General features: G+C 28.8%; 1 protein-coding gene across 22 annotated transcripts in view; it reads left to right on the top strand.

Annotated features, from left to right (window-relative positions):
- LOC143232734 (cytoplasmic dynein 1 intermediate chain 1-like) overlaps positions 1-12,648 on the top strand; it is a 65,154-nt gene that overhangs the window by 16,535 nt on the left and 35,971 nt on the right. For 2 of the 22 annotated variants that reach the window (XM_076468491.1, XM_076468497.1), the window contains 3 exons: positions 4,207-4,224; positions 9,495-9,548; positions 11,395-11,601. In XM_076468491.1, coding sequence (XP_076324606.1) covers positions 4,207-4,224; positions 9,495-9,548; positions 11,395-11,601 — 279 coding nt within the window. The remainder of the gene's footprint in view (positions 1-4,206; positions 4,225-9,494; positions 9,549-11,394; positions 11,602-12,648) is intronic. The other 20 variants (XM_076468508.1, XM_076468498.1, XM_076468504.1 and 17 more) reach the window with 10 other exon arrangements.

Here is a 12,648-nt window from a genome sequence, read left to right as displayed (position 1 = left end):
TTTATAAAATAGGAGCATGACCAGACTGTTAACTGTGGGAATTACTTGCTGTCTCTTTAACTTTCATCTCTTCAGAATATCAGTTTACTGGTTTGTCACTTATTATAACAGGTTAGTAACTTACACTAATCTGTCATTTCTCAATGCTGAAAAGTGACGCTGTTACACTTGCCATCTTCCTCTCTATGCATACGAATTTTGCTATTTAATGCTATTCTTCTGATCTCTTCTGGGTATGTTAAAGATAGAATATGAATGCATGATTTAGTGTTGGTGAAATGTGCACTATTCTATTTTTCCACATATGGGAAACCTTTAGAATGTTATAGTAAACTGTTATTTAAGGTTGCAAACTTCTAACCTTTTATCCTTGTTATTATTAAATCCAACATAGTGTACTTTTAGTTACTAGTAATTTTATGAATATTGTTTACTCATACTTTTTCCTGCATAGATTTTGTTACTCATAAAATAAAAAATCAAAGTAATTATGTTTAAAAAGGACTAGTTTATGCTATCAAGACAATTTTCAACTTGATGTTTTGAAAAAAAGGTTTATCAACAGGCTCTTCATTTTCATTTATATGCAGGCTATATACGTACAGAGCTGGCACAAAAACAAAATTAAATTTGGGTATAGACATACAGCTGGTTGGAGAACCATACAGCCTACAGTTTTGCCAAATGTTACAGGTCTTTAAAATCATGTAGAACTTGTTTAGAAAAACAAAAACATAATAGCAGGTGGTGGTATAAAGTGACCATAAAAATTGTATTTGCTTATCATGTGACATCATCAGAGATTATAGTTAAAACTTTGACATTATAACTTATGGGCTAGATGTGTTTAGCATACACAGACTCTGAATAGAGGGGATTCATGGTTTGTTATAAAAGTGATTGTTAAATTCTACTGTGTAGTTAGATAAATTTTGGTGGTGGGTGTTTTTCAGTAGATAATTCCCCTTATCCTGTCAGCTCAAAATTAGAAATTGGTATGCACAGAGGACCCTTTGTATAGCTTTGTGTAATAATACTAAAACAAGTATTCACTCATTGATTGGTAAGATTGTTACAACAACCCAGTGTTAACACTTGTGCAAAAAATCATATTCAACACTACATGATTTTCATGCCACTGAAGATGTACTTCATGATGATGTCTGTCATATCCTACTTTGTTTGGAATTGGATGATGAAATGGATGAATAACATATTGATAGTTAGCATGATTTGTATTAATGCTCCTGTATTCTTAAAATCAAATAAAATTTACTGCATTTCTTGGCCACCTTGAAGTTGTGGCTGTGGTACTTCATTTAAGTTATGGACATTTATTATTCTTCTGTATCAAATGATGAAGTCATAAAAATTATAATGGTTCTCTCATCATCTGTATGTTATACCCAAATTTATTTTGTTATTCTTGTATGTGTATAAATAAATAAATATATAGTTTATAAGATGTTTAATTGTAATGTCTCTCATGATGTAATATACAGATATATATTTGTAACATTATGATGTCAATTATATTATAAATTAACGCAGCTTCCATTTTTGTCACCAAAAATTCATGTACCCATATAACGATGAATTATGGTTACTTATCACGTTTCATCCTGACCAATCTGAAATAAAAAACGCTGATAGAATAGGACTGAAAGTTTGAGAAACAAATCTTCTTTCAACTATTCTCGTGAAAAAATTTACTGGTATGTTTGAACATATGATCATCCTCACTGTGGGACAGAAAAATTACACTATTTTTTGTGTTTAATTACTTTAAAGTGTATATTAAACTAAGAATGATTGTTGTTGCTTGTACGTGTATGATGTCCAAGTTGTGTTTTGCATGAAAGTTGTTCATTGTAGTAATTTTTTTAATTTTTTTTTTTTACAATTGAGGTTATTGTTTGTTTTGATTTAATGTTTGTTGAGTTTTATATTTGTGGAATATAAATGTTTATGAAAACTGTATGTTTGTGTATAATGAAGTTTCAAAAGTATCTCTTTGAATTGTTCATTTTATTTCAAATACCTCTTTGATCACATCTGAAATTAAGTACTGTTATTGTTATAAATGTTAGAATTATGACTGGTTATTTAAAATTTAGGCTTTGTAAGAAAAGTTAAACACTAAGAAATTATAAATGGTCTTTTACAAAAATAATTTGGCATGAATTTTGTAAAAAAAAGTATCTGATCATTAGAAAATGAAAGATATAACTGTTTTTTAGTGACAGTCCTTTTGTTGCAAATAAAAAATCATGTTTAATTTAAATTATCATCTGTAAATAAAATCAGTTTTGTTCATTGGTCTCATGCACTGATATGACCATTTTTTGACAAGCTTGATTGTTGAGCTTGTAATGTAGGTAGATGTAAAGATCCTGTTTTCTTATTTTTGTAATTACAAGTAATTGTGGTAGTATCCTGCCTTTCAATAGATATTAAAATGATACTGATAAGGCTTTATGATGAGTTCTACTTTAAGTGTGATTGAATGTTATGTGACATTAATAAATATGGTTATTGTTGATTCTTCATTTACAGTGAAGTTCTTAGTTGTGTATACTATTGTTTTGTATTTTTAGTACTTTTATATGTTAATCACATCCCTTTCATTTGTTTCTACTGCATGGTTTAGTGAAACTTAAAACACTGTAAAAAAATTAACAGGGAGGAAAAGTTAATAAACTCTCAGCACATATGTTTTCCTGTTGAAAGGTGTGATACTTGAATGTAATTTGAATATGCTATCAAATTTGACTGTTTTAGTATAAAGTTTTGTTTTCTGAGTAAATGTGGACTAAAGGAAGAATGTTTTTATACTGTTCCACACATCCTATTTTGTGATGGGACTAAATTGAGATTAGAGATTTATTAAAATGTAGCATTTTTTCTGAAAGAAAAATTGAAAGCTTTAAACTAATATTTAGATTAAAAAATACATTATTTATATCTAAGTCTATGGGACTGATTTAAGTGCTATTATAAAATGAAGAATAGTTTTTTGGCTAATGTTTTGGAATTTTTTCTTCTATTTTATCATTTAATTTCCATGCTTATATAAATAGCTAGAAATAATTCGTAGCCAAAGCTAAATGCTGAAATATTTTAAGTATGATTAAGTTAATCTTCCATTGTGATGACTTACAATGTTAAAAATCCAGGGTTTGATTCCCAGCTGTGGACAGAGTGCAGTATCACACTGTGTAGCTTTGTGTTAAATAAAACAACATTAGTAATTGAATTTATAGATGATATGAGTTTCGAAGTTGGTACTTCAGGATTAGTGCTGGACCCTAATATTATATAGCCAAATATCTCCATATGACTTATGTAACACTGAGAATTTGGCAATAATTATTCCTTGTTTTCAAATCTTTGAAGTTAGGCTATAGTAAATTGCACTGTTTTTAAAAATATAAAAATCTTTGTTTTTTTTTTTTTGCATATCACAAATCGCTTGTGCTTATTGTATTTGTTAATAAACAGTTATGAAGGGTTGGTGGTACCATGTATTTGAAACTGCTATTGGTTTTTATTCCCTATTGTTTTAGTAAAATTAATTTGAAAAAGATGCTAATATCAAATATTGGTAATCTATATCAGTTAATTTAATAGAATTAAAAGTGGTATTGTTTTATAAAAGTGTTACCCTTGTACATTAATTTTTCAATTGGTCACAGCTCAAATAAAACTGACAGACAGCTACATAATAAAATAAAGCTTATAGACTTATTTAATTGCTCTGTTTTAGTTCAAAACCAACTTTACATTAATGTGAATCTTAAAATAAACTAGTATGTTTTAAATTGACGTTGTGTTTCTTACATGCTATGTATAGTGTGTTGTGAGTACTTGTAATGTCAAGTTTAGTGTTCTTGGGTCTGAAGATATTAAATTTAGTAAAAGTAAAATTGTAATAAAGGTTTGTTTTGAATTTGTTATTGTACAAAGGCTAGACATTCTTTTGCAACAAGCTGTGTATGCAATTAACTTTAAAATGTGTATAAATGTAATAATTTTTATAACCATAGCTCAACTCTATACAAATATAATGCCACTGTGTTATAAAGTTTATTATTTCATCATAGTAAAAAGAGGACAAAAGCCATAATATTTTATTCATCGTATTGCTTTAGTATTATTTAAAGAATTATTTCAAATTGTAACTTTGAATCATTTGCTACCCACAAGTTATTCATTGGGATGAAGGTAGGTAAATGACAATTTTTATCCTTTTAGATAGAAGTATAGAATATTAGAGAATAATATAATATTTATATAATAATGTAGAAAATCACAACATAGTACATTTGTGTTTCAAATTAAGTCTAAAGTTATATTGCATTAATTGTCTTAAATTTGTAAATATAATCTTTTGTGATAGTAAATTGGTGAATATTGTTTCATTTAAGACAAACTAAAAAATGGAGCAAATTTGAGGAATAAATACTTGAGTATTATAATAAAATACTAAAATGTGTTTGAATGCAATGTTAGAAAAAATAATGAAATTGCTTATTGAATAGATATTTAATCATACAAATTATTAGAAACTGTAGGAATGGAATATTTTGTAAGAAATGTGTATAACATACTTTTGGGGTTTCAGAAATGCTATTGATAATAGATATTAAGAAATGAAGTATAGAGGATATAAAACAATTACTGTAAGTCAAGTGATGTGACATTGTTAACTGTTATTTTTGTGTGTCTGTGTAGTGAATATGATTTTAATATTTAATGTTTATAATTTTTTATGGTGTTAAAAAGGTAAATTGATAAAATACTGATATTGTTAGTTTGTAACAATGGACAAAATGCATAAATTGTACTACTTTATAGATAATTTTGCAAAGGTTTTAAGGCTCCTTAAATGTAAATACAGTTACATTTCCCTTTTGCAATCATGCTGATGAGTACTTCATTTTAATTAAAGTTCTGTTTCTGGAAAGAGTAGGTTTTGTAAATTTGTTTTTATCCTACTATGCAATAATTTTCTGTCACATAACCTTGTTTTTTACTAAGTTCTGAAGTTTCTTTGCATAACTTTGAAACATTCACTATGTAATGTATGTATGTATGAAGGAAGGAAGGAAGGAAAGCAGAATATCTGTTGTTCACTGAGGGAAAGTGGTTATCATCACAATGAATGTAAATACCTTTCGTAAGGTAGCAAAAAAACACAGGACATTGACATCATTTGTAGTTGTATTTGATCAGTTTTCCTTTAAGGACCACGCATAGCACAATAGAACTTCTAAAAACTGTTCTGCTCTGTGATGGATCTATGACAAACAGACTAATAAAGCCATTCATAAACGTACTATACAACCCTTCTGTAAAATAAGGTGACCAGATTTTTAAACTGATTAAGTGCTTTTGTTCAGAGGACAAATGCTTCTGTAACTGCAAACTGCTATTTTAACATTTTTTACCTTTCCATAATTTTATTTTAAATGCTGTGACTGTGAATTGTACTGAGTTCATTATACATGGTTCACACAGGTCTGGAAAATTATATGAATTTTAGTTTAGCTGGGTCCTTGAAGAATTTGAATTTGATCAAAATGGATTCTATCCTGGAATTTTGTAAAACATTTTTTGAATTTTGCAGAAAGTCTTATTGTATTACAAAAGTTATTTTCTTTGTTTATTTGGGTAGTATTGACAGAAATAAATTTAACAAGAACAAATATTATTAGGATCAAATTAACATTGTGAAACCAATAGGCAGTACCACTTGTTATCCAGAATACTTTTTATTTTATTGCTGTATAAGTGATATTAAGCATGCATAAATTATGCTATTAAAAGAGTTAGAATGCGATTGTCTATGTCATATACAATTATGTATAACAAACATATTAAATAGTATTATCACCTACTTGATAAATTGTAAAAAATCTTTGAAACATTTCTAGAGGTTTGTATGAACCATATTATGATTAGTCGTAGTATTATTTAGACAGACATCAACCATTATCATCATTTTGCTTAGATGAAGTTCTTTAGTTGAATAGTTTCTATTAGTACAGTAGAAACTTGTTTTGGAAGAAAGTTTGTCATATTAAGGTTTTATTTAGTGGCAGTCACACCACTTATTATGTTTGGAATGCTTGCATGATTGTTTTTATGCAGCACAAAATATCTGTTTCTTTCAATTTTATTTTTAATGCAATGCCTTTTGTTGAAATTTTAAAACCAAAGTTTTGCTAGTAATTGTGCTGTTTTCTTTAGTGGGATATTTTAACCACATTAGCCTTCTCCATTCCACATGGTCAGCCTGGACTGTAACCTTTGCTCATATAATAATATTGGTTTATGTATAAACAGTACTAGAGTAGATATATAGCAATGACTCACTTGTGTACAATGTAAAAACTTTTATTTTGTAAACCAGAAATTAGATTTTCATTTCTGATGGTTGTAGTGACACATCTTATGGAATATAGGTATGTTAATCCAGTAATCTAACAAGGGCTGTCTTCTTAACATTAATGAATTGTTCATGTTTTCTGACCATTTAAGTTAATAAACAATATGTGGCTTGAAAGTGATTATCTGATTTGAAATGTGACTAGGTTTGTTGCAAGTTGCAAAATCATTACTATTAAACTAGTTTTTTAATCTAGACCTAAATTTAATATTTAATATCTTTAATCAAATGACTATTATAATACTATAAAGGTATGCTGCTCTAGAAGTTAATATGCTTAACAAGGTAGTTAAGACTGTCATAATTGAACTTTTCTTGTCTGTTGCAATGGTAGTTAGCACTAATATTTCTGTGCATATGTTTTTCAGCATATTTTTATTGATTTATGGTATGTTATTGCCTTAGTCATGAAAATAGTCTAAATATACACACTGCCTCACATGTTCTGTCACAGAATATTCTTGGCTTTGAACATGTAACTATTCACATTGTCAAGATTTCTTTAGATATCTCTTTAATCAGGTTCTGAATACTAAACGTTGATTTGTATTACATGAACTGGATGAATTAGCTATTCCGATATTGCCATCATTACCAGATGCTGTTCTGAACTAATAATTAGCCTCAAAAGTTTTAGAAACATTCACAGGGATGACATTCAGGTTATGTTACTTCTGTCATTATCAGGAATAGTTTGGATGAATTAAGTGAAAAATATAAGAAACTTTGAATAGGCTGACTTCATAGTTTCAGTATACTTTTAAGAAATCTATATTGCTTCTTTATACAGTTCCTAAACTTCACAAGTACTTACTGGTTCTAACATGTCTGGACCAAATAATTTCTGATGATTGAGACTAAGGTACTCTAGCTTCTTTATTTATTTGTAAGTTTTGTATTAGGGTTATATTAGCCATTTAATAGAGACAGAGGGAGAAAACTACATAAACAATCTTTCAGTTTTCATCATAATTTGTTGCCTCCCTTGCAGAAGGAGGAATGCTGATTTAACTTGATTCAATATGAAAGATAGCAGTTGTCAGTGAATTGGGTTAACCTGGCATGATCTAGTACTTTAGAATGTTCACTTACAGGGTGTTTTTTTTAGATTTAACCTAAGAAGGTTTTGTCTACTCTATCTATATGTATTTATCTTGGTTATGGAAGTCTCTGTTGTTGTTGTTTTTTTGTACATTGATAGTTTTCAGCTTTGTAAACAATGGCAATTTTAGCTTCTCTGGCTTGTAGATAAATATTTTGTATATTAGCACTATTGCATTCTCTAAAATATTTTTCTAAGCTTGCAATTATATTCTGCAACCCTTTCTTGCTGAGCTTTCTCTTTCATGATTATATCCTGCAACTTTCCTTCTCTATATTAATAGCTGTTTTAACTTCATTTATACAGTATTTTAAATTACTCATGTTAGCATGTAACTTTTTAAACAGCTGCATTGCAAGATATGTTGATATATATATATAATACCTCCAATAAACATACATGCAAGTTTAGCTGAAATATAAGTATGACACTTACTTGTGCAAAAATGTATATAACAGTGACACACATTCAGCAATTGTTGTGATAGTATCATTTCTTAAAAGATATAAAAAGGTGACATATATATCAAAATCCTATTCTAATAACACAGTACCAGTGTAAGATATATAAAAACACTAGTAGTAGTCTGAATCTTAAACACAGTTTAAATGAACTTTGTAAGCTAAGCAACAATAAACAGTTACAAATATTCATCTATGCGTGAAAAATCTTGCATAAATGGTAGCTCAAAAGTAATAGGATTCTGGCACATATATATAAAAGAATGGTATTTTTTTGCAACAGTCTATATCTAGAAAATTCACTTTAAACACAAAAGTAAATGACATTTAAAAGAATTTTCCTTTATCATGAAAATTTTTGCTGCTACCATTTTTGTATTAATTTTAAAAAACAAATGAACAGTTATGGCTCATCAGAATATTATTTTTTTGGTCACTTGAAACTCTGAAACAAGTAAAGAATTTTACTTATAGCTAAGATGTTTTCAAATAAACATATTGTTTACAGCCCTATAAGTTTTCAGCTGGAAGAAAACTTTTTTTTTTATAAACACCCATAATATAAAACTGTTTGCTGCATTTATGAAGTGTATTGTTGTCTGCAATTAAAAAAAGCATACACAAGACTGAATGAAGTTTATGAACTTCTCTGTATGTACTTAGGTGAACAGTTTCAACTAGAGGAGGAAGGAATATGTTAATTGATACATGTTAAGTACATTATTAATCCTAGAATTACCTTAAGGGTTTATAAGAACCCTACCTGTTTGTAACAGATATACATGCACCAACTTGTTTGTGGGTCCCTGACTTTGTTGATTGTAGAGCCCTAATAATATGCAACTTGCAAAAAATTCAAATGAAGGTACTATAAATACTGTAAGAAATCAAACTAATTACTGTTGTATTTCCCTATTTGTTTTATGTAGAAAAAGAGTGGTTCCATCCAATATATGTTGTAATTTCTTTACACTGTGTGTTGTAACAGACAAAACCATAAACATTACTCTGTATGAGGACCTCACGAAGAGTGAATGGTATAAAAACAAGTTAGTAATTTTAGGGTTAACACTTCAGTTCAGAAAGACAATTTTCGATACCTTTAGCCACTGTTTAATTTCATTTGCAGTTAGATAATGTCATGACAAATGAGTTAATGGTGTAAAAGCAGCAATATATAGGTAACAATTAATCAAGTGATTATTTTATGATGGGAACTTAGAATTTGAAATGATGTATATATTTTTAATTACTTAAATGTTTTGCAAGCACATGCATTTTTGTTAACAACATGATTGAAAATGAGATGTTTTTCATTTAATGTATTGCATTAGTTCATATACTGAGTAACACAGTTTCTTCAATAGCTTAAATTTCTTTGGGTATTTCATATTCATGGGTTATTTTTAAAATGCCTTAGGGTCTAAACATTTGATCTGTACTTTTACACTGTTTTCTTGTATTTCTTTTCAACTCAAAGACGATGGTCACTTTGTTTTTCCCACACGTTTAGAATGGGATGATGAATTTCAAGGTAGGTCAATTTTGCCAGCCACCTTCTAACCTAGAGACCTAGTCACTACTTGAAACATCTCAGGAAGATACCAACTCATGTAGGCTTTGTACTTCTTCTTGCTTATGCACAGTTCTGGAAGCATCTTTCAGTTAACTTTATTCTATTGTTTTTTCTTGTTTTCTCTCTATTTGACCTTTTAAAACTTAAACTCATTATGATGAAACTAATTTACTTATAAAATACCTAGTTGTTATTTTATCATTTATTTGTTTGGAAAAGAAAAAAGCAATACTCATAATTCTTTTGTAAATTAGCAGTTACATTTTATATGTAATATACTTTTTAATCACAGTTACTGTTTCAAGATAATATACATTTTTATAAAACAGTGTGTATCCAAAGATGTTCAAGATATGTTTTTCTTATAATTCATTTGGTGATCATTACATATACTTTTAAATGCTGTTTATTGCACTAAAATTATGATTCATTCAGTAAATTAATAAGAAAAAAAAAATACTATTTCAATTATATCATAATTTTTTTTTATTAGTATTCACATTAAAGATTAGGTACTTTTCATTTAGTTTATCCATTCTTTTGACAATGTATAATTTTGACAAGAATGGAAGTATATGTTGTGAGTTTCTATCAGTTTAAACTAACATTGTTATGTATATTCATCCAAAATATTTCTGATTTAATTTTTTGAGCTTTACTTTTCCTTTATTCTGCATGGAATGCTGCGTTAATTTAATTTTGTCAGTATACTTTTAATTCTTGTGGAATATAAAATAACTCATGGTTGTGATTTTTAAAATTTTTGTGTAGTGCTTTGTTTATAATATTTGTTATTCATGGAACAATATTCAAAATGTATTGGATCATTTATTCATAAATAAGCTAGTAGGTTTACTAAATATTTTATTGTTAGTTTTCACAAATATTAATGCTCTTATACCCAATAATAACATATTCCTTAGGTAACTACATAATACATTTACAAATAAAACAGTATATTTAATGTGAAAGAAGAGTTACTAAGTAATTTTGCTGTTTATTCTCATAGCACAGGCCCACAATCCCTTTTCCAAAACCCTTGGGGCCAGTTATGTTTTGGAATTTAGAATTTTTTGGATTTTAGGTTAAATGTATCACCCTAGTAGGATCCAGGACAGCACCCATAATCAAACATTAATACTGCAGCAAAAACGTATGAATACTCACACTACGTAGATTAAATAAAGACTACAAATACTACTACAGTTTATTTATAGAGTAATATATTGATAAATAAAATAGTGGAATAATTATAGTCCATAAATTCTCTAAAACATTTTATTTCCAACAAAAACATTTGGTAAAACTTAAATATACACAGCTTCAAAGGAACAATGAAATTAAACACAAAGTTGCAAAATAAAAAGCAAGAAAAATATATCGGCAAACAGCAGACACGTGAACAGTAGGAGCACTGAGACACAACTAAATTGCCTGTAAGAGTGCTAGGTGGCTGGGCCACACCACCACATAACACCTGAGTGATGTGGGCCAAGTAGGTGGGGAGTTGGGTCAGCTGTTATACTGACACTCCACACTCTACGACAAAACTTCAGTTTTTGGGGCTTTTCAAATTTTGAAACTTTGGATACGGGATCATGGACCTGTAATTGAATTATTTTGAAATAATGCATTTTACATGTTCTAAGTATTGTTTGTTTTGAAATTTCTATTTGTATAATTATTATTTGAAACTTCTAATGTTTAGTGAGGGTATTGTATATAGTTTTGAACAAAAGTTCCAAGGAACAAATATTACTTAATTGCATACTGTGAGATATTGGCCTCACTTATTTACATGTAGTTCTCACTTATGGTGATGTGCCAGTGGAAGAGGAAGGAGAGGGTTGTTCACTACCATCAAATGACTCTGAAAGTTCAGCATTGTATCCAAGGCACCATGGTCCTCACAAGGTGGCAGGTCTTCCCAAAATTGAGATGGTTCGTCCAGCCCATGTAGCTGATGGAGATAACCCTCTTACCCCAGGTCATGCTGATCTTCAGAAGAAAGGTATTGTTTAGCTGAAAATTTAAATAAACATTTTGAAACTGATATAAATATACTAGACACTTAACTGTTGGGTTCACAATATTTTTTTACATCAGAAATCAGATACAATGACAATCTATGTGAAGCATGCTGATAATGAAAGTATGATAGGTGGAATATATAATAAAAAACATTAGGGAAGAATTTATGATACAAATTTATTACTGCAATAGGAAAACACTATAATCACTTCAAAAATTTGAAACAAATGAATTAATATATATATAATAAAGAAAACTGTATATCTTAGACTTCAGCCACATACAAAGTTTTCACAATAAAATGTGCCTAGTATTTATTTAAACACAATGAACCTACAAAATAGAACATCTTGTTGAACTCAACTAGGGGAACTTATCTTTTATTCAAATATGCAGTGTTGTAAAATAAAAAAGGAAATACTGTGTTTCGTAACTAATTTTCTATGCATTGCAGCTCTGAAATGTCTGATGATCAGAAATGGAAAATTTGTGTTTATGAAGTATGTTTATCTCTTTCATGTTGTTTATCAGCAAGGTATTATATTGTTTATTATAACCAGAATCTAACAATATGAAATTTTGTACATTTCAGAGGCATGGGTTAGCTCTGTGGTAGATCTCTAGATGTTGGAGCGAGCAAAAAGGGTTTAAATCCATGCATTGCCATAAACTATTCCTTGCACTTTAAGCTATTGCTGCATTAGAAGAGTTACAGTTAATCCCTTTGGATGAGTGGTTGAGTGCAACTAATTGCTTTCCTTCTGAACTGTAGCTAAATTAGTGATGGTGGCTTGTGGTCTTATAATAGCAATTGGATAGTAGCTTTTTCATAAATATAAAATACAGTACAATTCATATGATTTCAGGTAAATAAATAAATTGTATAAAGTGCTTACTTGCTTCCAGGTGTTTCCAGATCTGAAATTTAGAACTTGTTTAGGAATTTAACTTAAAGGCAGAAACAAAAAAATTAATTTTAAGATTGCCTAATTCATATTGCAAATTAATATTTTTGTACTTCAGATCC

The sequence above is a fragment of the Tachypleus tridentatus genome, chromosome 11 (assembly GCF_004210375.1).
Source record: "Tachypleus tridentatus isolate NWPU-2018 chromosome 11, ASM421037v1, whole genome shotgun sequence".
NCBI classification, from domain to species: domain Eukaryota; kingdom Metazoa; phylum Arthropoda; class Merostomata; order Xiphosura; family Limulidae; genus Tachypleus; species Tachypleus tridentatus.
The sequence above is the reverse complement of the archived record's forward strand: the minus strand, read 5'-3'. Positions and strand labels throughout refer to the sequence as shown.